At 48.7% G+C, this 27407-nt stretch overlaps 1 protein-coding gene across 2 annotated transcripts in view; it reads right to left on the bottom strand.

Annotated features, from left to right (window-relative positions):
• Positions 1-1300: 1300 nt before the first annotated feature.
• The window catches only part of LOC134949164 (tubulin-folding cofactor B-like), a 165517-nt gene continuing 139410 nt past the window's right edge, over positions 1301-27407 (bottom strand). For both annotated transcript variants that reach the window (XM_063937585.1, XM_063937584.1), the window contains exons 4-6: positions 16032-16223; positions 3390-3462; positions 1301-2407 (exon numbers count right to left, since the gene is read on the bottom strand). In XM_063937585.1, the coding sequence (XP_063793655.1) occupies positions 2290-2407; positions 3390-3462; positions 16032-16223 (383 nt within the window). In that variant the 3' untranslated portion in view covers positions 1301-2289. The remainder of the gene's footprint in view (positions 2408-3389; positions 3463-16031; positions 16224-27407) is intronic.

Here is a 27407-nt window from a genome sequence, read left to right as displayed (position 1 = left end):
CATCATCGTAGTCGACACTGGAGTCTGAATCCGTGTCGGTATCTGTGTCAACTATTTGGGATAGTGTGCGCGCTTCTGAGACCCCGAAAGTCCCGGCGACATTGGGACAGACATGGTTTGACTCCCTGACTGTTCCCTAGCCTCAGCTTTGTCTAATCTTTTGTGCAATAAATTTACATTAGCACTTAAGACATTCCACATATCCATCCAGTCAGGTGTCGGCGCTGCCGACGGAGACCTTACATTCATACACTCCCCCCTCCTCCTTAGGTGAGCCTTCAACCTCAGACATGTCGACACACGCGTACCGACACCACACACACAGGGAAGCTCTTTTCTGAAGACAGGTTCCCCACCAGGCCCTTTGGAGACAGAGAGAGAGTATGCCAGCACACACCTCAGCGCTATATGACCCAGGAAAAACACAGAATGTTTACCCAGTAGCGCCTTTATGTATGTATATGCGCCAATTATGTGCCCCCCCCCCCCCCCCCTCTTGAAAACCCTCTGTCACCGTGAGTAAGCAGGGGAGAGTTCAAGGAAGTTCTGCCCGCTCAAAATTCTTAAAAACATGGCGGGGGCTCTTTATATACATGAACAGTACCCAGCTGTACATGTATATATGTACTTTTGCCACAGGAGAGGTTTATATTGCTGCCCAGGGCGCCCCCCCTGCGCCCTTACAGTGACAGATGTGTGTGAGGTGAATGGGAGCAATGGGGCACAGCTTCACTGCTGTGCGTTACCTCTATGAAGATCAAGATGTCTTCTGCCGCCTCTGAAGTCTTCTCATACTCACCCGGCTTCTATCTTCCGGCTCTGTGAGGAGGACGGCGGCGCGGCTCTGGGACGGACGGCGAGGGTGAGACCTGCGTACCAATCCCTCTGGAGCTAATGGTGTCCAGTAGCCTAAGAAACAGAGCCTTGAAACTCCGAGAAGTAGGTCTGTTTCTCTCTCCTCAGTCCCTCGATGCAGGGAGTCTGTTGCCAGCAGGCTCCCTGAAAATAAAAAACCTAACTAAAATACTTTCTGACAGGAAACTCAGGAGAGCTCCCTGAAAGCACCCAGTCTCCACTGGGCACAGTATCAAACTGAGGTCTGAAGAAGGGGCATAGAGGGAGGAGCCAGTGCACACCCAGATCCAAAGTCTTTCTTAAAGTGCCCATGTCTCCTGCGGAGCCCGTCTATCCCCATGGTCCTTACGGAGTCCCCAGTATCCTCTAGGACGTTAGAGAAATAATAAAAATATGTTTAGTAAACGTCACAGAAGTCCATGTGGTAGCCAAAAACATGAAAGGATTTGGGTCGTAAAACTCCCTTTATTTGTAGTGAATAAAATAAATTATTTAAACACATTATACATTTGGTCACAATGAAAATGAAAATAGTCAATATTTAGAGGACACATATGTATATTTATATACACCTACAAGTCCAGTGGCAGATTTAATTAGTTCTGTCAGAACCTTGTGTTCTAATACTATGCAGGTTATCCTGTCAGTAAAACCACGCTCGTTTCTGCTCACGTCCCACCGGGGTGCAAGCAGAATAACATACACACACAAGCAAGGTGTCCCTACTGTAATAATGGGAAATATGCGCAGACAGAGCTATGCAGCTACATGAATCTGCCCCGTAATGACTGCGTTGCCGATTAGATTTGCAGCTCCTAATTCTCCTGGAAAAATAATTGAGGGGTCTTTTACCCATCCTCTGTATACTGAAAGCTGAGATCCTGGGGAAACATCACATGAACCATTATATAATAAAAGCTGAGATCCTGGAGAAACGTCACAGGAACTATTATATACTGAAAGCGGAGATCGTGGAGTAACGTCACAGGACCTATTAGGAATTTGAATGTCCAGGGAGTAACTGTGGATCTTTTTTTCCCCCAAGTAGATAACATGACTCCATTGAAGTATAAAGTCCAGGTTACCAAATCAGGTTTCAGGTCTATATAAATCACCATCAATACGTGCAAAAATATATATGATAGACCCATACATACTTGTCTCCCCTTGTATACCAATCACAGTCTATATATAGGCAGTCGTTAAAAAGTGTCCAATTTGTTGATTCCAATGTTCTCTGTTTTTGCAATGTAGGTCAAAAAATGGGCACGTAGAGGAGTAGAGCAGAACATCAAGGCATTTCATTAATTTGTTTAAAGAAAAAGAACATAAAATCTACTTATTCACATTGTTAATACACTGAATGGAACAAAGTGATGGAAGGTGGAAATCGGGCGTAGAGGATGAGCCACGAATGGATATGGCACAGGGTGGTCACATTTCATCGTCTAGACCAAAGTCTTCCTCTGGGAAGTCACCAACCGTCAGATTCTGTGGTTTCAGGAACGCACCGTACTTGGGTGAGCATGTGAAGTAACGTTTCCCATCAACACTGCACAAAATAAAGAGGAAAAATCAGTAATGAATCAAGACAAAGGAAGATGTTTCATCCGTCTCTTAGTGCTCAGAGCAGTTCAGCTAAGCATGAGGGTCTGGTGCAATGTGGCTGAGCATGGTGCAGGTAACTGCAGGAGGGAACACCTTGCTCGGTTCTGCTCGCACCTGTAGCAAATGCAAACAAAAAAGAGCAAGTTACCTGCGATATGGCAGTGAAGTTCCGATGGAACCTTGCAGCTAATTGAATCTACATCTTTACGTCATTTGGTCACCCTGCAGGAGAACAATACCTTGGGGAATATTTATAAAAGCACTTGCATAACACCCGATGTTTGCTTTTAGATTAAGCAGTACTATTACTTTTTTTTATTTATTATACAATGGTTAGCATTACGTGGGTTTCCTCCGGGTATTCCAGTTTGCTCCCATACTTCAAAAATATACCAATAGGTTGATTAGCTTCCAACTAAAAATTGTCCCTAATCTGTGTGTGGGTTGGGTACGATATCCAAATGGTGAGGATGCAGATGGTCACAATCCCGACAGCGGAACTCCGACGGTCACAATGCCGATGACTTTTGGCGAGTATTCTAAACCTAACCTACCCCTCCCTCTGAAACAAACCCTAATACTCAGTCAGTATCCTGACTGCCGGGAAAGGGGGGCGGATGGGGTTTATCTGTAAAGCGCTGTGGAATAAGTCTGTGCTATATAAATACCTGATAATAAATAAATGAATTAATAACTTTTTTATATAGCACCAACCATATTCTTCATTGAAAAAAAAAAAAAAAAAAAAAAAAATGCCCGAATCTCACTGCCTGCTATGGTCAGATCCATTCTTTCCCCCTCTGCATCAGTACTCCTAAAAATCCACTATTGTATTCACTGTCCGAGCAGGATACAATATGAGGTCATGTGATAGAACAGTAGCAAGCCCCCATCCTCCCTATGTCTGCATCCAAATCCCTCCTCACCTTCCATCATGTTTTCCATAAGGCTCATCATACTGCACACCGACCCAGTATCCTGGTTTAAAGTCTGTTAAACCTAAAAGACACAACAAACACGTATTACAAGCAGGAAACCAGGCCGACACGTCACAGAAGAGAGGTTTGTACAATGCAGCCACTAGCATGCAATCTAGAAAGGTCAATTTAAATAGGTGCAGATTGCATTGTGGGACAGGATTCTGCATTTCTGCAGTTGCTACATAAAATAATTTTGTCCCCCTTCCCCCCCCCCCATAGAGGAGCACAAAAAAAACAACAACAAAAAATAATGATTGTGCAATTTTACTGCAACTCCGGAGTCTCCGTATAAGGCAAATATGCACGCACCCGCATCACGTCCTATAATTGAATTGACCCTTTAGTGATCATGGCACCAATATGTGCCCCTACTGAGAACCCGTAACTAAGTATGATCCAAGTGATGCCACATATACACAAGCCCTATTCTAATAGTGGGATGTAGTTATATGATTAGCGGTCTCCGATACCGGCACCTACATGCCACCCCAACACAATGCCGACTCACAGGGACTATTCCCTGAGTCCACGACACCCATAGAGTGGGAATAGATCCAGTAGCGAACAAAGTTCGCCCCCAAGTCCGCAAGGGGCTTCGTTGCGCTCCCTCCCCCCCCCCCGCCGGGCATTTGATTGTCGGGATTCCGGGGTCGGTATGGTGACCGGCAGTCGGCACATGCGATACCAACCCCTAATAGTGGCTTCAATCAGAAACACAAATCTAAATTCTAAAATTGCCCTATTTAAAAAATAAGAATTTACTCACCGGTAATTCTATTTCTCGTAGTCCGTAGTGGATGCTGGGGACTCCGTAAGGACCATGGGGAATAGACGGCTCCGCAGGAGACTAGGCACATCTTAAGATAGACCTAAATCTATCTGGTGTGCACTGGCTCCTCCTCCAAGCCTCAGTTAGGACACTGTGCCCGGAAGAGCTGACACAATAAGGAAGGATTTTGAATCCCGGGTAAGACTCATACCAGCCACACCAATCACACCATATAACTCGTGATAGGAACCCCGGTTAACAGTATGATAACAACGGAGCCTCTGAACAGATGGCTCGCAATAACAACCCGATTTGTGTAACAATAACTATTTACAAGTATTGCAGACAATCCGCACTTGGGATGGGCGCCCAGCATCCACTACGGACTACGAGAAATAGAATTACCGGTGAGTAAATTCTTATTTTCTCTGACGTCCTAGTGGATGCTGGGGACTCCGTAAGGACCATGGGGATTATACCAAAGCTCCCAAACGGGCGGGAGAGTGCGGACGACTCTGCAACACCGAATGAGAGAACTCCAGGTCCTCCTCAGCCAGGGTATCAAATTTGTAGAATTTTGCAAACGTGTTTGCCCCTGACCAAGTAGCAGCTCGGCAAAGTTGTAAAGCCGAGACCCCTCGGGTAGCCGCCCAAGATGAGCCCACCTTCCTTGTGGAATGGGCTTTTACAGATTTAGGCTGCGGTAGTCCCACCGCAGAATGCTCCAGCTGAATAGTGCTACAAATCCAGCGCGCGATAGTCTGCTTAGAAGCAGGAGCACCCAGTTTGTTGGGTGCATACAGGATAAACAGCGAGTCAGTTTTCCTGACTCCAGCCGTCCTGGAAACATAAATTTTCAGGGCCCTGACTACGTCCAGTAACTTGGAATCCTCCAAGTTCCTAGTAGCCGCAGGCACCACAATAGACTGGTTCAAATGAAACGCTGATACCACCTTCGGGAGAAACTGAGGACGAGTCCTCAACTCTGCCCTATCCATATGGAAAATCAGATAAGGGCTTTTATAGGACAAAGCCGCCAATTCTGACACACGCCTGGCCGAAGCCAGAGCCAACAGCATGACCACTTTCCACGTGAGATATTTAAAATCCACAGTCTTAAGTGGTTCAAACCAATGTGATTTCAGGAACTCCAAAACCACATTGAGATCCCAAGGTGCCACTGGGGGCACAAAAGGAGGCTGAATACGCAGAACTCCTTTGACAAAAGTCTGAACTTCAGGCAGTGAAGCCAGTTCTTTCTGGAAGAAAATCGACAGGGCCGAAATCTGGACCTTAATGGACCCCAATTTGAGGCCCAACGTCACCCCTGCTTGCAGGAAATGCAGGAATCGACCCAGTTGAAATTCCTCCGTTGGGGCCTTCCTAGCCTCACACCAAGCAACATATTTCCGCCAAATGCAGTGATAATGTTTTGCGGGGACATCCTTCCTGGCTTTGATCAGGGTAGGGATGACTTCCTCCGGAATGCCCTTTTCCTTCAGGATCCGGTGTTCAACCGCCATGCCGTCAAACGTAGCCGCGGTAAGTCTTGGAACAGACAGGGCCCCTGCTGCAGCAGGTCCTGTCTGAGCGGCAGAGGCCAAGGGTCCTCTGAAAGCATCTCTTGAAGTTCCGGGTACCAAGCTCTTCTTGGCCAATCCGGAACCACGAGTATAGTTTTCACTCCTCGCCTTCGTATTATTCTCAGTACCTTGGGAATGAGAGGCAGAGGAGGAAACACATAAACCGACTGGTACACCCACGGTGTTACTAGAGCGTCCACAGCGATCGCCTGAGGGTCCCTTGACCTGGCGCAATATCTTTTTAGCTTTTTGTTGAGGCGGGACGCCATCATGTCCACCTGTGGTCTTTCCCACCGGTTTACCAGCATTTGGAAGACTTCTGGATGAAGTCCCCATTCTCCCGGGTGGAGGTCGTGCCTGCTGAGGAAGTCTGCTCCCCAGTTGTCCACTCCCGGAATGAACACTGCTGTCAGTGCTAACACATGATTTTCCGCCCATCGGAGAATCCTTGTGGCTTCTGCCATTGCCCTCCTGCTTCTTGTGCCGCCCTGTCTGTTTACATGGGCGACCGCCGTGATGTTGTCTGATTGGATCAGTACCGGCTGGTTCTGAAGCAGGGGCCTTGCTTGGCTTAGGGCATTGTAAATGGCCCTTAGCTCTAGAATATTTATGTGAAGCGAAATCTCCTGATTTGACCACAGTCCTTGGAAATTTCTTCCCTGTGTGACTGCGCCCCAGCCCCAAAGGCTGGCATCCGTGGTCACCAGGACCCAGTCCTGTATTCCGAATCTGCGGCCCTCTAGTAGATGAGCCCTCTGCAGCCACCACAGCAGCGACACCCTGGTCCTTGCCGACAGGGTTATCCGCTGTTGCATCTGGAGATGGGACCCGGACCATTTGTCCAACAGATCCCACTGGAAAGTCCTTGCGTGGAACCTTCCTTGCGAAGGAGTATCATCATTTCGGCCATTACCTTGGTAAAGACCCTCGGTGCCGTGGATAACCCAAACGGCAGCGTCTGGAACGGATAGTGACAGTCCTGTACCACAAATCTGAGGTACTCCTGGTGAGGAGGGTAAATGGGGACATGCAGGTACGCATCCTTGATGTCCAGGGAGACCATGTAATCCCCCTCGTCCAGGCTCGCAATAACCGCCCTGAGCGATTCCATCTTGAACTTGAACCTTTTGATATAAGTGTTCAAGGATTTTAAATTTAAGATGGGTCTCACCGAACCGTCCAGTTTCGGTACCACAAACATTGTGGAATAGTAACCCTTCCCTTTCTGAAGGAGGGGTACCTTGACAATCACTTGCTGTGAATACAGTTTTTGGATAGCCACCAACACTGCCTCCCTGGCAGAGGGAGTTGCTGGTAAGGCAGATTTTAGAAAACGGCGGGGGGGGGGGGGGGGGGGGTACGGACGTCTCGAATTCCAGCCTGTACCCCTGAGATACTACTTGAAGGGCCCAGGGATCCACCTGTGAGAGAGCCCACTGTGTGCTGAAATTTCTGAGACGGGCCCCCACCGTACCAGGATCCGCCTGTGAAGCCCCAGCGTCATGCTGTGGACTTACCGGACGCGGGGGAGGACTTTTGCTCTTGGGAACTGGCTGTATGCTGCAGCTTTTTCCCTCTACCTTTGCCTCTCGGCAGAAAGGATGCGCCTCGCGCCCTCTTGTGTTTATGGGGCCGAAAGGACTGTACTTGATAATACGGTGCCTTCTTTTGCTGTGGGGTAGCCTGTGGCAAAAATGTCGATTTCCCAGCCGTAGCTGTGGAAACGAGGTCTGAAAGACCATCCCCAAACAGTTCCACCCCCTTATAAGGCAAAACTTCCATGTGCCTTTTTGAAACGGCATCACCTGACCACTGCCGAGTCCATAACCCCCTTCTGGCGGCAATGGACATTGCGCTTATTTTTGATGCCAGCCGGCAAATATCCCTCTGTGCATCACGCATGTATAAGACAGCGTCCTTTATATGCTCTACTGTCAGCAAAATAGTGTCCCTATCCAGGGTATCAATATTATCAGACAGGGAATCTGACCACGCAGCAGCAGCACTGCACATCCATGCTGATGCAATCGCTGGTCGCAATATAATGCCCGTGTGTGTATATATAGCTTTTAGGGTAGCCTCCTGCTTTCTATCAGCAGGATCCTTTTGGGCGGCCGTATCCGGAGACGGTAGTGCCACCTGTTTTGATAAACGTGTAAGCGCTTTATCTACCCTAGGGGACGTTTCCCAACGTGACCTATCCTCTGGCGGGAAAGGGTACGCTGCCAATAACAGTTTAGAAATTATCAATTTCTTATCGGGGGAAGTCCAGGCTTCCTCGCACACCTCATTTAATTCCTCAGATGCAGGAAAAACTACTGGTAGTTTTTTCTCACCGAACATAATACCCTTTTTTGTGGTACCTGGGGTACTATCAGAAATGTGTAATACATTTTTCATTGCCTCAATCATGTAACGGGTGGACCTATTGGAGGGTACACTAGTCTCATCGTCGTCGACACTGGAGTCGGTATCCGTGTCGACATCTGTGTCTGCTATCTGAGGTAGCGGGCGTTTTAAAGCCCCTGATGACATTTGAGACGCTGGAACAGTCACAAGCTGAGTAGCCGGCTGTCCTATGTCGTCAAACCTTTTATGTAAGGAGCTGACACCGTCACGTAATTCCTTCCATAAGTCCATCCACACAGGTGTCGACCCCTCAGGGGGTGACAACACATTTACAGGCATTTGCTCTGCCTCCACATCATTTTCCTCATCATACATGTCGACACAGCGGTACCGACACACAGCACACACACAGGGAATGCTCTGACAGAGGACAGGACCCTACAAAGCCCTTTGGGGAGACAGAGGGAGAGTATGCCAGCACACACCAGAGCGCTATATACCACAGGGATATCACCTATAGAGAGTGTTTTCCCTTATAGCTGCATATATATATTATACTGCGCCTAAATTTGTGCCCCCCCCCCCCTCTTTTTTACCCTTTCTGTAGTGCAGGACTGCAGGGGAGAGCCAGGGAGCGATCCTTCCAGCGGAGCTGTGAGGGAAAATGGCGCCAGTGTGCTGAGGGAGATGGCTCCGCCCCTTTTTCGGCGGGCTTTCTCCCGCTTTTTGTGTTATTCTGGCAGGGGTAATTTACACCTATATAGCCTCTGGGGCTATATATGGTGTCAGTTTTGCCAGCCAATGTGTTAATATTGCTGCTCAGGGCGCCCCCTCCCAGCGCCCTGCACCCATCAGTGACCGGTGTGTGGTGTGCATGAGGAGCAATGGCGCACAGCTGCAGTGCTGTGCGCTACCTTGGAGAAGACAGAAGTCTTCAGCCGCCGATTTTCCGGACCTTCTTGCTTCTGGCTCTGTAAGGGGGACGGCGGTGCGGCTCCGGGAACAGACGACGAGCTAATGGTGTCCAGTAGCCTAAGAAGCCCAAGCTACCACCACTTAGGTAGGTTCGCTTCTTCTCCCCTTAGTCCCTCGCTGTAGTGAGCCTGTTGCCAGCAGGTCTCACCGTAAAATAAAAAATCTAAACTATACTTTCTTTCTAGGAGCTCAGGAGAGCCCCTAGTGTGCATCCAGCTCGGCCGGGCACAGAAATCTAACTGAGGCTTGGAGGAGGGTCATAGGGGGAGGAGCCAGTGCACACCAGATAGACCTAAATCTTTCTTTAGATGTGCCCAGTCTCCTGCGGAGCCGTCTATTCCCCATGGTCCTTACGGAGTCCCCAGCATCCACTAGGACGTCAGAGAAAATAAGAATTTACTTACCGATAATTCTATTTCTCATAGTCCGTAGTGGATGCTGGGGACTCCGTCAGGACCATGGGGAATAGCGGGCTCCGCAGGAGACAGGGCACATCTAAAAAAGCTTTTAGGTCACATGGTGCGTACTGGCTCCTCCCCCTATGACCCTCCTCCAAGCCTCAGTTAGGTACTGTGCCCGGACGAGCGTACACAATAAGGAAGGATCTTGAATCCCGGGTAAGACTCATACCAGCCACACCAATCACACCATGCAACTTGTGATCTGAACCCAGTTAACAGTATGATAACAAAACGAAGTAGCCTCTAAAAAGATGGCTCACAACAATAATAACCCGATTTTTGTAACAATAACTATGTACAAGTATTGCAGACAATCCGCACTTGGGATGGGCGCCCAGCATCCACTACGGACTATGAGAAATAGAATTATCGGTAAGTAAATTCTTATTTTCTCTAACGTCCTAGTGGATGCTGGGGACTCCGTCAGGACCATGGGGATTATACCAAAGCTCCCAAACGGGCGGGAGTGCGCGGATGACTCTGCAGCACCGAATGAGAGAACTCCAGGTCCTCCTTAGCCAGAGTATCAAATTTGTAAAATTTTACAAACGTGTTCTCCCCTGACCACGTAGCTGCTCGGCAAAGTTGTAATGCCGAGACCCCTCGGGCAGCCGCCCAAGATGCGCCCACTTTCCTAGTGGAATGGGCCTTTACAGATTTAGGCTGCACGCCTGCCACAGAATGTGCAAGTTGTATTGTGCTACAGATCCAACGTGCAATCGTCTGTTTAGACGCAGGAGCACCCATCTTGTTGGGTGCATACAAAATAAACAACGAGTCAGATTTTCTGACTCCAGCTGTCCTTGAAATATATATTTTCAATGCTCTGACAACGTCCAGTAACTTGGAGTCCTCCAAGTCGCTAGTAGCCGCAGGCACCACAATAGGCTGGTTCAAGTGAAAAGCCGAAACCACCTTAGGGAGAAATTGAGGACGTGTCCGCAATTCTGCCCTGTCCGAATGGAAAATCAGATATGGGCTTTTGTACGATAAAGCCGCCAACTCTGAAACTCTCCTGGCTGAAGCCAGGGCCAATAGCATGGTTACCTTCCATGTAAGGTATTTTAAATCTACCGATTTTAAAGGCTCAAACCAATGAGATTTGAGAAAATTTAAAACCACATTCAAATCCCACGGTGCCACTGGAGGCACTATTGGGGGTTGTATATGTAGTACACCTTTTACAAAAGTTTGTACTTCAGGCACTGACGCCAATTCTTTCTGGAAGAAAATTGATAAGGCCGAAATTTGAACTTTAATGGACCCCAATTTGAGGCCCATAGACAATCCTGCTTGCAGGAAATGTAAGAATCGACCCAATTGAAATTCTTCCGTTGGAGCCTTCTTGGCCTCACACCACTCAACATATTTTCGCCAAATACGGTGATAATGTTGTACGGTCACTTCCTTTCTAGCCTTAATCAAGGTAGGAATAACTTCCTCTGGAATGCCCTTTTCTTTTAGAATCCGGCGTTCAACCGCCATGCCGTCAAACGCAGACGCGGTAAGTCTTGGAACATACAAGGTCCCTGCTGAAGCAGATCCCTTCTTAGAGGTAGAGGCCACGGATCCTCCGTGAGCATCTCTTGAAGTTCCGGATACCAAGTTCTTCTCGGCCAGTCCGGAGCCACTAGTATTGTTCTTACTCCTCTTTTCCGTATAATTCTCAGTACCTTTGGTATGAGAGGCAGAGGAGGGAACACATACACTGACTGGTACACCCACGGTGTTACCAGAGCGTCCACAGCTATTGCCTGAGGGTCTCTTGACCTGGCGCAATATCTGTCCAATTTTTTGTTGAGGCGAGACGCCATCATGTCCACCTTTGGTTTTTCCCAACGGTTCACAATCATGTGGAAGACTTCTGGATGAAGTCCCCACTCTCCCGGGTGAAGGTCGTGTCTGCTGAGGAAATCTGCTTCCCAGTTGTCCACTCCCGGGATGAACACTGCTGACAGTGCTATGACATGATTCTCCGCCCAGCGCAGAATCCTTGCAGCTTCTGCCATTGCACTCCTGCTTCTCGTGCCGCCTTGTCGGTTTACGTGGGCGACTGCCGTGATGTTGTCGGACTGGATCAACACCGGCTGACCCTGAAGCAGAGGTCTTGCTTGGCTTAGGGCATTGTATATCGCTCTTAGCTCTAGTATATTTATGTGAAGAGCCTTCTCCAGGTTTGACCACACGCCCTGGAAGTTTCTTCCCTTTGTGACTGCTCCCCAACCTCGTAGGCTGGCATCCGTAGTCACCAGGACCCAGTCCTGTATGCCGAATCTGCGGCCCACTAACAGATGGGCAGTCTGCAACCACCACAGGAGAGACAACCTTGTTCTCGGTGACAGTGTTATCCGCTGATGCATGTGCAGATGCGATCCGGACCATTTGTCCAGCAGATCCCATTGAAATGTCCGTGCATGAAATCTGCCAAATGGAATCGCTTCGTACGAAGCCACCATCTTTCCCAGGACTCTTGTGCATTGATGTACTGACACAGTTCCTGGATTTAGGAGGTTCCTGACAAGTTCGGATAACTCCCTTGCTTTCTCCTCCGGGAGAAACACCTTTTTCTGAACAGTGTCCAGAATCATTCCCAGGAACAGCAGACGTGTCGTCGGGGTCAATTGAGATTTTGGAAGATTCAGAATCCACCCGTGTTGTTGAAGCACTACTTGGGTTAGTGCTACTCCGACTTCCAGCTGTTCTCTGGACCTTGCCCTTATCAGGAGATCGTCCAAGTAAGGGATAATTAATACGCCTTTTCTTCGTAGAAGAACCATCATTTCGGTCATTACCTTGGTAAAGACCCGAGGTGCCGTGGACAAACCAAACGGCAGCGTTTGAAACTGATAATGACAGTCTTGTATCACGAACCTGAGATACCCTTGATGTGAGGGGTAAATCGGGACATGTAGATAAGCATCTTTTATGTCTAAGGACACCATGAAGTCTCCTTCTTCCAGATTCGCTATCACTGCTCTGAGTGACTCCATCTTGAACTTGAATTTCTTTATGTACAGGTTCAAGGATTTCAGATTTAGAATAGGCCTTACCGAACCGTCCGGTTTCGGTACCACAAATAGTGTGGAATAATACCCCTTTCCCTGTTGTAGGAGGGGTACCTTGACTATCACCTGCTGAAAATACAGCTTGTGAATGGCTTCCAGAACCAACGTCCTTTCTGAGGGAGACGTTGGTAAAGCAGACTTTAGGAACCGGCGAGGAGGAGACCTTTCGAACTCCAGCATGTAACCCTGAGATATTATCTGCAGGACCCACGGGTCCACTTGTGAGTGAGCCCATTGATTGCTGAAAATCTTGAGCCGACCCCCCACCGTTCCTAAGTCTGCTTGTAAAGCCCCAGCGTCATGCTGATGGCTTTGTAGAAGCCGGGGCGGGCTTCTGTTCCTGGGCAGGGGCTGCTTGCTGCCCTTTCTTACCCTTTCCTCTGCCTCGCGGCAGATAAGACTGTCCTTTTGGTCGCTTTTTATAGGAGCGAAAGGACTGCGGCTGAAAAGACGGTGTCTTTTTCTGTTGGGAGGGGGTCTGAGGTAAAAAAGTGGATTTGCCGGCAGTTGCCGTGGCCACCAGGTCCGAAAGACCGACCCCAAACAATTCCTCCCCTTTGTATGGCAATACTTCCATATGCCTCTTGGAATCCGCATCACCTGACCACTGTCGCGTCCATAAACTTCTTCTGGCAGATATGGACATCGCGCTTACTCTTGATGCTAGAGTACAAACATCCCTCTGAGCATCTCGCATATAAAGAAAAGCATCCTTTAATTGCTCTAGAGTCAATAAAATACTGTCCCTATCCAGGGTATCAATATTTTCAGTCAGAGAATCCAACCACACTACCCCAGCACTGCACATCCAGGCTGAGGCTATTGCCGGTCGCAGTATAACACCAGTATGTGTGTATATACTTTTCAGAGTAGTTTCCAGTCTCCTATCTGCTGGATCCTTGAGGGCGGCCGTATCAGGAGACGGCAACGCCACTTGCTTTGATAAACGTGTGAGCGCCTTATCCACCCTAGGGGGTGTTTCCCAGCGCGCCCTAACCTCTGGTGGGAAAGGGTATAAAGCCAATAACTTCTTTGAAATTATCAATTTTCTATCGGGTGTAACCCACGCTTCATCACACACATCATTCAATTCCTCTGATTCTGGGAAAAATACAGGTAGTTTTTTCACACCCCACATAATACCCCTTTTTGAGGTACCAGCAGCATCAGAGATCTGCAAAGCCTCCTTCATTGCCGTGATCATATAACGTGTGGCCCTATTGGAAAATACGTTTGTTTCTTCACCGTCGACACTAGATTCATCTGTGTCGGTACCCGTGTCGACAGACTGAGGTAAAGGACGTTTTACAGCCCCTGACGGTGTCTGAGACGCCTGAACCGGTACTAACTGGTTTGCCGGGCGTCTTATTTCGTCAACTGACTTTTGTAATGTGCTGACATTATCACGTAATTCCATAACTAACGCCATCCATTCAGGTGTCGACTCCCTAGGGGGTGACATTACCATCATCGGCAATTGCTCTGCCTCCACACCAACATCGTCCTCATACATGTCGACACCCACGTACCGACACACAGCAGCCACACAGGGAATGCTCTAAACGAAGACAGGACCCCCTAGCCCTTTGGGGAGACAGAGGGAGAGTTTGCCAGCACACACCAAAAAGCGCTATAAATGTATATAAACAACCCTAGAAGGTGTTGTTTACTATATATGCGCTTTTAATATATAAATATATAAATATGGCCAATTTATGCCCCCCTTCTCTTTGTTACCCTGTTTCTGTAGTGCAGTGCAGGGGAGAGTCCTGGGAGCCTTCCTCACCAGCGGAGCTGAGCAGGAAAATGGCGCTGAGTGCTGAGGAGAATAAGCTCCGCCCCCTTTTCGGCGGGCTTTTTCTCCCGGTTTTTAAGAACTGGCCTGGGTTAAAATACATACATATAGCCTTAATGGCTATATGTGATGTATTTATTTTGCCAATAAGGTACTTATATTGCTGCCCAGGGCGCCCCCAGCAGCGCCCTGCACCCTCCGTGACCGAGTCAGTGAGCCGTGTGACAACAATGGCGCACAGCTGCAGTGCTGTGCGCTACCTTCATGAAGACTGTGAAGTCTTCTGCCGCCTGTTTTCCGGACCTCCGTTCTGCCGTCTTCTTCAGCGTCTGTAAGGGGGATCGGCGGCGCGGCTCCGGGACGAACCCCAGGCTGACCTGTGTTCCGACTCCCTCTGGAGCTAAGTGTCCAGTAGCCTAAGATTCCAATCCATCCTGCACGCAGGTGAGTTGGAAATCTCTCCCCTAAGTCCCTCGATGCAGTGATCCTGTTGCCAGCAGGAATCACTGAAATGAAACCTAAAAAAAAACTTTTCTAAACAGCTCTTTAGGAGAGCCACCTAGATTGCACCCTCTCGGACGGGCACAAAAACCTAACTGAGGCTTGGAGGAGGGTCATAGGGGGAGGAGCCAGTACGCACCATGTGACCTAAAAGCTTTTTTAGATGTGCCCTGTCTCCTGCGGAGCCCGCTATTCCCCATGGTCCTGACGGAGTCCCCAGCATCCACTAGGACGTTAGAGAAATGTGGTTTATTTTCTACAAGTATTCAGCACAACATATGTGCATTATACTGTACAGCAGCCTCCACTTAAGTAGTTCTTAATGCAGGCATTCCCAGCCTCGGTCCTCAAGGCACACAAACAGTCCAGATTTTAGGGATATCCATGCTTGAGCACAGGTGAATTAATTAGTACCTCAGTTATTTTTATTTAACCATCTGTGCTGAGGCCTGGATATCAGTAAAACCTGCACTGTTAGTCTGCCTTGAGGACTGAGGTTGGGAATGCCTGTGTTAATGAACCGATAAACCTAAAACTTAAGTCATGCATAAAAGACGTCTCAGGAGGTTCACAGAATAAGAAATAATTGATATATTTTCACATCCAGCCTCCCAATGCTTTCTTTTACATAAAGTATCCAAAAAACAGTAACTTGTACATAGCCAATGGAAACACATTTTACGCTATGCCAAGGTATTGGAATATTCACGTATATTTTTGTGAACATTAGTAGCAGCTCTTGTTTTACATAAGGCAACTTGAATTTTAAGTGTAATGGTCCTTCAAAAGTGCATGGCAGTGGCCACTCTACGATGGAAGTTGAAATGTTATCTATAGACTTTAGTATAGTGATGGGCCCGTGCAGATCTAGTATAGGGCCATACCTATACCCTTCATCCCAAAACTGCTGCGACACGCCTTTCAGACCACATACTTGTCCCAAAATTCCTTAGCCTTGCTCTGCACACATCATATGGAGAAAGGCTCACAGACCTCAATGGAAATACCCAGGACATCTGCAATTTTGTAAATACATAGACTGACAGCATGAAGGAAATGAGGAGAATAAGTGACTCTTACACGGACTCACCAACATACATGACCACACCCCGCTTTGTAGGCTGTCCGGCTGCCCGCACCTCACATCGACTTCCTGGTGTGATGGATTCTGCTGCCAGCCTCTCCACCTCCAGCTTTCGCTGCTGTTCTGCTGCATTCTGAGCAGCTTCCTCTTGATTAAACTTCCCCAACTTATTCCGCTTTAAGAAGGAACGCACGGAGTCTGCAGGGAACAGACAGCATGATTTGGGGAACATTCCTGCTTATACAGTAGGCTGCTAGGAATACTAAAAGGTCCATGTTTCAATCATAAAGCACTGATCACTATATAATGTGGATTAGGACTCAGTCATAGCATAAATAGCAGTAAGGCACAGCAATGCATCATTAGGTTACATTACCTAACCTGAACAAACACTACAGTCTGATTGGCTGTTATGGTTTGTAGGATCTGTGTGTTTTCTGCACTAGTTTAGTAAATGACAGGAACAGATACCTTGATCCAATATTGGTGATCTCTGACATGATTCAAGAATAATGTGTTAGTATACAATAAGTGGGACTAAAGCTCATATGCAACAAACTAAATATTCAGATTTGACCGACCTTGATTTAATTAATAAAAAGATTATATATAGCATTTGAACTGAAACAGTTTTGAAATTGTTGTGTAAGAACTGGGCTTTAACTTGCTTTTTCAAATATGTCACTATTACACATCAATACAAGCTGTTCTATTCACAGTAAACCCCATTTAACGGGAAAATATTTAGCAGGATCATAACATAGGAGCCATGCGTGCTGTCCTGCCGCGCCCCACCCCCTGCACCAATTGCCCAGCTGCCCAATCCAGAGAGCTTTGCCAATTCTGCACATAACAAGCATCCCAAATACTGGGCAGGTCCATCCTGAGGCCGCTCCCCCATGCACAGCACTGTGCATGAAGTCTCTCCCTCAGTGTAAAGGATGGAGGAGAGCAGGCAGCGGCCGTTGGGTAAGAAAGGTGTGTCCCCCTAACCACCACCCCCCGCGAGCTTCCTGGCCCGTGCCATACACCGCCTGCACTACCCTCCTTACGGCCCTGATATTTACAATAAAAGTATAAAATACTCCACGTGTTTCACATACTGACTAACCATACAAATGACTAGTGCCACCCAGTGGGCAAAATAAGATTTAACTTACCGGTAAATCTATTTCTCGTAGTCCGTAGAGGATGCTGGTGACTCCGTAAGGACCATGGGGATAGACGGGCTCCGCAGGAGACATCTGCACTTTAAGAAAGAATTTAGTTCCTGGTGTGCACTGGCTCCTCCCTCTCTGTTCCTCCTCCAGACCTCAGTTAGAGAAATTGTGCCCAGAGGAGACTGACAGTACAAGGAAAGGATTTTGGTAATCCAGGGCAAGATTCATACCAGCCACACCAATCACACCGTAAAACTTGTGATAACAACCCAGTTAACAGTATGCCAAATAACATAGCATCAGTGCATGCCCGATGCAACAATAACGTAACCCTTATTGAAGCAATAACTATATACAAGTATTGCAGAAGAAGTCCGCACTTGGGACGGGCGCCCAGCATCCTCTACGGACTACGAGAAATAGATTTACCGGTAAGTAAAATCTTATTTTCTCGAACGTCCTAGAGGATGCTGGGGACTCCGTAAGGACCATGGGGATTATACCAAAGCTCCCAAATGGGCGGGAGAGTGCGGATGACTCTGCAGCACCGATTGAGCAAACATAAGGTCCTCCTCAGCCAGGGTATCAAACTTATAGAATTTTGCAAAAGTGTTTGAACCCGACCAAGTAGCAGCTCGGCACAGCTGTAGTGCCGAGACCCCCCGGGCAGCCGCCCAAGAAGAGCCCACCTTCCTAGTGGAATGGGCCTTGACCGATTTTGGTAACGGCAAGCCTGCCGTAGAATGCGCTTGCTGAATCGTGTTACAGATCCAGCGAGCAATAGTTTGCTTTGAAGCAGGAGCACCAATCATGTTGGATGCATACAGGACAAACAGCGACTCCGTTTTCCTGACTCTAGCCGTTCTCGCCACGTAAATTTTCAAAGCCCTGACTACATCAAGTAACTCGGAATCCTCCAAGTCACGTGTAGCCACAGGTACCACAATAGGTTGGTTCATATGAAAAGATGATACCACCTTTGGCAGAAATTGTGGACGGGTCCGCAATTCCGCTCTATCCATATGGAAAACCAGATAGGGGCTTTTATGTGACAAAGCCGCTAATTCTGACACACGCCTAGCCGAAGCCAAGGCTAATAACATGACCACCTTCCACGTGAGATATTTTAACTCCACCGTTTTAAGTGGTTCAAACCAGTGTGACTTTAGGAAACTTAACACCACGTTAAGATCCCAAGGTGCCACCGGCGGCACAAAAGTAGGCTGAATATGCAGCACTCCTTTTACAAACGTCTGAACTTCTGGTAGAGAAGCCAACTCTTTTTGAAAGAAAATGGATAGGGCCGAAATCTGGACCTTAATGGAGCCTAATTTTAGGCCCAAATTCACTCCGGACTGTAGGAAGTGAAGAAAACGGCCCAGCTGGAATTCTTCCGTAGGAGCATTCCTGGCCTCACACCAAGAAACATATTTTCGCCAAATACGGTGATAATGTTTAGATGTCCTTCCTAGACGTCCTTCCTAGCCTTTATCAGCGTAGGAATGACCTCATCCGGAATGCCTTTCTCGGCTAGGATCCGGCGTTCAACCACCATGCCGTCAAACGCAGCCGCGGTAAGTCTTGGAACAGACAGGGCCCCTGTTGCAACAGGTCCTGTCTTAGAGGAAGAGGCCACGGGTCTTCTGTGAACATTTCTTGCAGCTCTGGATACCAAGTCCTTCGTGGCCAATCTGGAACAATGAGGATTGTTCTCACTCCTTTTTTTCTTATTATCCTCAGCACCTTGGGTATGAGAGGAAGAGGAGGAAATACATAGACCGACTGGAACACCCACGGTGTCACCAGGGCGTCTACAGCAACTGCCTGAGGGTCTCTTGACCTGGCGCAATACCTCTGTAGCTTTTTGTTGAGGCGGGATGCCATGATGTCCACGTGTGGCAGTTCCCACCGACTTGTAATCTGTGCGAAGACTTCGTGATGAAGTCCCCACTCTCCCGGGTGTAGGTCGTGTCTGCTGAGGAAGTCTGCTTCCCAGTTGTCCACTCCCGGAATGAACACTGCTGACAGTGCGCTTACATGATTCTCCGCCCAGCGAAGAATTCTGGCGGCTTCCGCCATCGCCGCTCTGCTCCTTGTGCCGCCTTGGCGGTTTACATGAGCCACTGCGGTGATGTTGTCTGACTGGATCAGAACCGGTTGGTCGCTAAGCAAGGTCTCCGCTTGACGCAGGGCGTTGTATATGGCCCTTAGCTCCAGGATGTTGATGTGAAGACAAGTCTCTTGACTTGACCAAAGACCCTGGAAATTTCTTCCCTGTGTGACTGCTCCCCAACCTCGGAAGCTTGCGTCCGTGGTCACCAGGACCCAGTCCTGAATGCCGAATCTGCGGCCCTCGAGAAGGTGAGCACTCTGCAGCCACCACAGAAGTGACACCCTGGCCCTGGGGGACAGGGTGATCAACCGATGCATCTGAAGATGTGACCCGGACCATTTGTCCAGTAAGTCCCATTGGAAAGTCCTCGCATGGAACCTGCCGAAGGGAATGGCCTCATATGATGCCACCATCTTTCCCAGGACTCGAGTGCAGTGATGCACTGACACCTGTTTTGGTTTCAATAGGTTCCTGACCAGGGTCATGAGTTCCCGGGCTTTTTCTATCGAGAGATAAACCCTTTTCTGGTCTGTGTCCAGAATCATGCCCAAGAAAGGCAGACGAGTCGTAGGAACCAACTGCGACTTTGGAATATTGAGAATCCAGCCGTGTTGCCGTAACACTTATAGTGAAAGTGATACGCTGTTCAGCAACTGCTCTCCTGATCTCGCTTTTAGGAGGAGATCGTCCAAGTACGGGATAATTGTGACATCTTGCTTCCGCAGGAGTACCATCATTTCCGCCATTACCTTGGTGAAGATTCTCGGGGCCGTGGAGAGACCAAACGGCAACGTCTGAAATTGGTAATGACAATTCTGTACCGCAAATCTGAGGTACGTCTGATGAGGTGGATAAATGGGGACATGAAGGTATGCATCCTTTATGTCCAGAGACACCATAAAATCCCTCCCTTCCAGGCTTGCGATGACCGCTCTTAGCTATTCCATCTTGAACTTGAACCTTTTCAGGTATAGGTTCAGGGATTTTAAATTCAATATGGGTCTGACCGAACCGTCCGGTTTCGGGACTACAAACATGGTCGAATAATAACCCCTTCCCTGTTGAAGGAGGGGAACCTTGACCACCACCTGTTGAAGATACAATTTTTGTATTGCATTTAACACTATTTTCCTCTCTTGGGGGGAAGCTGGTAGGGCCGATTTGAAATATCGTTGAGGAGGCATCTCTTCGAATTCCAGTTTGTAACCCTGAGACATAATTTCTATTGCCCAGGGTTCCACCTGGGAGTGAACCCACATGTGGCTGAAATTTCGAAGACGTGCCCCCACCGGGCCTAGCTCCGCCAGTGGAGCCCCAGCGTCATGCGGTGGATTTTGTAGAGGGCGGGGAGGACTTCTGTTCCTGGGAACTAGCTGTGTTGTGCAGCTTCTTTCCTCTGCCCCTACCTCTGGCAAGAAAGGACGCACCTCGGACTTTCTTGTTTCTCTGTGATCGAAAGGACTGCATTTGATAATGCGGTGCTCTCTTAGGCTGTGAGGGAATATAAGGCAAAAAATTTGACTTTCCAGCCGTAGCTGTGGAGATCAGGTCCGAGAGACCCTCCCCGAACAATTCCTCACCCTTGTAAGGTAAAACCTCCATATGCCTTTTTGAGTTGGCATCACCTGTCCATTGCAGAGTCCACAGGAACCTTCTGGCAGAAATCGACATAGCGTTTATTCTAGAACCCAGTAGACTGTCTCTTTGAGCATCTCTCATATATAGGACAGCGTCTTTAATATGCCCCAGGGTCAATAATATAGTATCCTTATCTAGGGTATCAATTTCCTCAGACAAGGTATCCGTCCATGCCGCTACAGCACTACACACCCAGGCCGACGCAATTGCCGGTCTTAGTAAGGTACCTGAATGTGTATAAATGGACTTCAGGGTAACCTCCTGTTTGCGGTCAGCAGCATCTTTGAGGGTAGCCGTATCCTGTGACGGCAGGGCTACCTTCTTGGATAAGCGTGTTAAAGCTTTGTCCACCCTAGGGGAGGATTCCCATTGTAACCTGTCCGTTGGCGGGAAAGGATACGCCATAAGAATCCGTTTGGAAATCTGCAGTTTTTTATCTGGAGATTCCCAAGCCATTTCACATAACTCATTCAGTTCGTGTGAGGGGGGAAAGGTTACCTCAGGCTTCTTTCCCTTATACATATGCACTCTCTTGTCAGGGACAGGGGTTTCCTCTGTGATGTGCAAAACATCCTTAATTGCTATAATCATATATCGGATGGATTTAGCCAATCTTGGCTGTAACTTTGCATCATCGTAAATCGACACTGGAGTCAGAATCCATGTCGGTATCTGTGTCAACAAATTGGGATAGTGGGCGCTTATGAGACCCTGACGGTAACTGCGACATAGGATCAGGCACGGGTTGAGGCCCTGACTGTCCCAATGCATCAGCCTTGTCTAATCTTTTATGCAAGGAATTAAAATTATCATTTAAAACCTTCCACATATCCATCCAATCAGGTGTCGGCGCCGTCGGCGGAGACACCACATTCATTTGCTCCCGCTCCTCTCCCACATAGCCTTCCTCATCAGACATGTCGACACAAGCGTACAGACACACCACACACACAGGGAATGTCCTTTCTGAAGACAGTTCCCCCACGAGGCCCTTGGAGAGACAGAGAGAGAGAGTATGCCAGCACACACCCCAGCGCTATATATCCCAGGAATAACACAGTAACTTAATGTTAACCCAGTAGCTGCTGTTTATATCTTTTTCGCGCCTAATTATGTGCCCCAACTCTCTTTTCAACCCTCTTCTACCGTGTATCAGCAGGGGAGAGCCTGGGGAGCTTCCTCTCAGCGGTGCTGTGGAGAGAAAAATGGCGCTGGTGAGTGCTGAGGGAGAAGCCCCGCCCCCTCGGTGGCGGGCTTCTGTCCCGCTTAAAATTTAATTTTTGGCAGGGGCTCATACATATATACAGTGCCCAGCTGTATATATGTGGTCTTTTGCCAATATGAGGTCCCAAATGCTGCCCAGGGCGCCCACCCTGCGTCCTGCACCCTTACAGTGACCGGAGTATGCGAGGTGTGTGGAGCAATGGCGCACAGCTGCAGTGCTGTGCGTTACCTCTAGTGAAGATCACGAAGTCTTCTGCCGCCTGTGAAGTCTTCTTTGCTTCTCATACTCACCTGGCTTCTGTCTTCCGGCTCTGCGAGGGGGACAGCGGCGCGGCTCTGGGACGGACGGCGAGGGTGAGATCCTGCGTACCAATCCCTCTGGAGCTAATGGTGTCCAGTAGCCTAAGAAGCAGGACCTAGCTTCAGAGAGTACGGCTGCTTCTCTCCCCTCAGTCCCACGATGCAGGGAGTCTGTTGCCAGCAGAGCTCCCTGAAAATAAAAAACCTAACAAAATACTTTCTATCAGCAAACTCAGGAGAACTCACTGAAAAGCACCCAGCTCCTCTGGGCACAGTATCAAACTGAGGTCTGGAGGAGGGGCATAGAGGGAGGAGCCAGTGCACACCAGGAACTAAATTCTTTCTTAAAGTGCCCATGTCTCCTGCGGAGCCCGTCTATCCCCATGGTCCTTACGGAGTCCCCAGCATCCTCTAGGACGTTAGAGAAAATAAGATTTTACTTACCGATAAATCTATTTCTCATAGTCCGTAGTGGATGCTGGGACTCCGTCAGGACCATGGGGATTAGCGGCTCCGCAGGAGACAGGGCACAAAAATAAAAGCTTTAGGACTAGGTGGTGTGCACTGGCTCCTCCCCCTATGACCCTCCTCCAAGCCTCAGTTAGGATACTGTGCCCGGACGAGCGTACACAATAAGGAAGGATTTTGAATCCCGGGTAAGACTCATACCAGCCACACCAATCACACCGTACAACCTGTGATCTGAACCCAGTTAACAGTATGACAAACGTAGGAGCCTCTGAACAGACGGCTCACAACAATAACAACCCGATTTTTTTGTAACAATAACTATGTACAAGTATTGCAGACAATCCGCACTTGGGATGGGCGCCCAGCATCCACTACGGACTACGAGAAATAGATTTATCGGTAAGTAAAATCTTATTTTCTCTGACGTCCTAGTGGATGCTGGGACTCCGTCAGGACCATGGGGATTATACCAAAGCTCCCAAACGGGCGGGAGAGTGCGGATGACTCTGCAGCACCGAATGAGAGAACTCCAGGTCCTCTTTAGCCAGGGTATCAAATTTGTAGAATTTTACAAACGTGTTCTCCCCCGACCACGTAGCTGCTCGGCAGAGTTGTAATGCCGAGACCCCTCGGGCAGCCGCCCAAGATGAGCCCACCTTCCTTGTGGAATGGGCCTTGATAAATTTAGGCTGTGGCAGGCCTGCCACAGAATGTGCAAGTTGAATTGTGCTACAAATCCAACGAGCAATCGTCTGCTTAGAAGCAGGAGCACCCAGCTTGTTGGGTGCATACAGTATAAACAGCGAGTCAGATTTTCTGACTCCAGCCGTCCTTGAAATATATATTTTCAATGCCCTGACAACGTCCAGCAACTTGGAATCCTCCAAATCGCTAGTAGCCGCAGGCACCACAATAGGTTGGTTCAGGTGAAACGCTGAAACCACCTTAGGCAGAAACTGAGGACGCGTCCGCAGTTCTGCCCTGTCCGAATGGAAAATCAGATATGGGCTTTTATACGATAAAGCCGCCAATTCTGACACTCTCCTGGCTGAAGCCAGGGCCAGTAGCATGGTTACTTTCGATGTAAGATATTTCAAATCCACCGATTTGAGTGGCTCAAACCAATGGGATTTGAGAAAATCCAAAACTACATTAAGATCCCACGGAGCCACTGGGGGCACAACCGGGGGCTGTATATGTAGTACTCCTTTTACAAAAGTCTGGACTTCAGGAACTGAAGCCAATTCTTTCTGGAAGAAAATCGACAGGGCCGAAATTTGAACCTTAATGGACCCTAATTTGAGGCCCATAGACAATCCTGTTTGCAGGAAATGTAGGAATCGACCCAGTTGAAATACCTCCGTCGGGGCCTTCCTGGCCTCACACCACGCAACATATTTTCTCCAAATGCGGTGATAATGTTGTGCAGTCACCTCCTTCCTGGCTTTTACCAGGGTAGGGATGACCTCTTCCGGAATGCCTTTTTCCCTTAGAATTCGGCGTTCAACCGCCATGCCGTCAAACGCAGCCGCGGTAAGTCTTGGAATAGACACGGTCCCTGCTGAAGCAGGTCCCGTCTTAGAGGTAGAGGCCACGGATCTTCCGTGAGCATCTCCTGAAGTTCCGGGTACCAAGTTCTTCTTGGCCAATCCGGAGCCACGAGTATCGTTCTTACTCCCCTTTGCCGTATAATTCTCAGTACTTTTGGTATGAGAGGCAGAGGAGGAAACACATACACTGACTGGAACACCCACGGTGTTACCAGAGCGTCCACAGCTATTGCCTGAGGGTCTCTTGACCTGGCGCAATACCTGTCCAGTTTTTTGTTGAGGCGGGACGCCATCATATCCACCTTTGGTTTTTCCCAACGGTTCACAATCATGTGGAAGACTTCTGGATGAAGTCCCCACTCTCCCGGGTATAGATCGTGTCTGCTGAGGAAGTCCGCTTCCCAGTTGTCCACTCCCGGAATGAACACTGCTGACAGTGCTATCACATGATCTTCCGCCCAGCGAAGAATCCTTGCAGCTTCTGCCATTGCCCTCCTGCTTCTTGTGCCGCCCTGTCTGTTTACGTGGGCGACTGCCGTGATGTTGTCCGACTGGATCAACACCGGCTGACCCTGAAGCAGGGGTTTTGCCAGGCTTAGAGCATTGTAAATCGCTCTTAGCTCCAGTATATTTATGTGAAGAGACATCTCCAGGCTTGACCACACTCCCTGGAAGTTTCTTCCCTGTGTGACCGCTCCCCAGCCTCTCAGACTGGCATCCGTGGTCACCAGGACCCAGTCCTGTATGCCGAATCTGCGGCCCTCTAACAGATGAGCACTCTGCAACCACCACAGAAGAGACACCCTTGTCCGTGGAGACAAAGTTATCCGCTGATGCATCTGCAGATGCGATCCGGACCATTTGTCCAGCAGATCCCACTGAAAAGTTCGTGCGTGGAATCTGCCGAATGGAATCGCTTCGTAAGAAGCCACCATTTTTCCCAGGACTCTTGTGCATTGATGCACAGACACTTTTCCTGGTTTTAGGAGGTTCCTGACAAGTTCGGATAACTCCCTGGCTTTCTCCTCCGGAAGAAACACCTTTTTCTGAACCGTGTCCAGAATCATTCCCAGGAACAGCAGACGTGTCGTCGGGGTCAATTGAGATTTTGGAAAATTCAGAATCCACCCGTGCTGTTGCAGCACTACTTGGGTTAGTGCTACTACGTCCTCCAGCTGTTCTCTGGACCTTGCCCTTATCAGGAGATCGTCCAAGTAAGGGATAATTAATACGCCTTTTCTTCGCAGAAGAAACATCATTTCGGCCATTACCTTGGTAAAGACCCGAGGTGCCGTGGACAATCCAAACGGCAGCGTCTGAAACTGATAATGACAGTTTTGCACCACGAACCTGAGGTACCCTTGATGTGAAGGGCAAATTGGGACATGCAGGTAAGCATCCTTGATGTCCAGGGACACCATAAAGTTCCCTTCTTCCAGATTCGCCATCACTGCTCTGAGTGACTCCATCTTGAACTTGAATTTTTGTATGTACAGGTTCAAAGATTTCAGATTTAGAATAGGTCTTACCGAGCCGTCCGGCTTCGGTACCACAAATAGTGTGGAATAATACCCCTTTCCCTGTTGTAGGAGGGGTACCTTGACTATCACCTGCTGAGAATACAGCTTGTGAATGGCTTCCAATACCGTCGCCCTGTCTGAGGGAGACGTTGGCAGAGCAGACTTTAGGAACCGGCGAGGGGGAGACTTCTCGAATTCCAACCTGTAACCCTGAGATACTACCTGCAGGATCCAGGGGTCCACCTGTGAGTGAGCCCACTGTGCGCTGAAATTCTTGAGTCGACCCCCCACCGCCCCTGAGTCCGCTTGTAAAGCCCCAACGTCATGCTGAGGGCTTTGCAGAAGCCGGGGAGGGCTTCTGCTCCTGGGAGGGAGCTGCTTGGTGCACTCTCTTACCCTTTCCTTTGCCTCGGGGCAGATATGACTGTCCTTTTGCCCGCTTGTTCTTAAAGGAACGAAAGGACTGCGGCTGAAAAGACGGTGTCTTTTTCTGTTGGGAGGGGACCTGAGGTAAAAAGGTGGATTTCCCGGCTGTTGCCGTGGCCACCAAATCCGATAGACCGACCCCAAATAATTCCTCCCCTTTATACGGCAATACTTCCATATGCCGTTTGGAATCCGCATCACCTGACCACTGTCGCGTCCATAAACTTCTTCTGGCAGATATGGACATCGCACTTACTCTCGATGCCAGAGTGCAAATATCCCTCTGAGCATCTCGCATATAAAGAAAAGCATCCTTTAATTGCTCTATAGTCAATAAAATACTGTCCCTATCCAGGGTATCAATATTTTCAGTCAGGGAATCCGACCAAACCACCCCAGCACTGCACATCCATGCTGAGGCGATGGCTGGTCGCAGTATAACACCAGTATGAGTGTATATACTTTTCAGGGTAGTTTCCAGCCTCCTATCAGCTGGATCCTTGAGGGCGGCCGTTTCAGGAGACGGTAACGCCACTTGTTTTGATAAGCGTGTGAGTGCCTTATCCACCCTAGGGGGTGTTTCCCAGCGCGCCCTAACCTCTGGCGGGAAAGGATATAATGCCAATAACTTCTTTGAAATTAGCAGTTTTCTATCGGGGTTAACCCACGCTTCATCACACACTTCATTCAATTCCTCTGATTCAGGAAAAACTACAGGTAGTTTTTTCAGACCCCACATAATACCCCTTTTTGTAGTACTTGCAGTATCAGAGATATGCAAAGCCTCCTTCATTGCCGTGATCATATAACGTGTGGCCCTACTGGAAAATACGTTTGTTTCTTCACCGTCGACACTAGATTCGGTGTCCGTGTCTGGGTCTGTGTCGACCGACTGAGGTAAAGGGCGTTTTACAGCCCCTGACGGTGTCTGAGACGCCTGGACAGGTACTAACTGGTTTGCCGGCCGTCTCATGTCGTCA

Source organism: Pseudophryne corroboree, chromosome 8 (assembly GCF_028390025.1).
Source record: "Pseudophryne corroboree isolate aPseCor3 chromosome 8, aPseCor3.hap2, whole genome shotgun sequence".
NCBI lineage: Eukaryota > Metazoa > Chordata > Amphibia > Anura > Myobatrachidae > Pseudophryne > Pseudophryne corroboree.
Note: the sequence above shows the minus strand (reverse complement) of the source record. Positions and strands in the feature narration are given on the sequence as shown.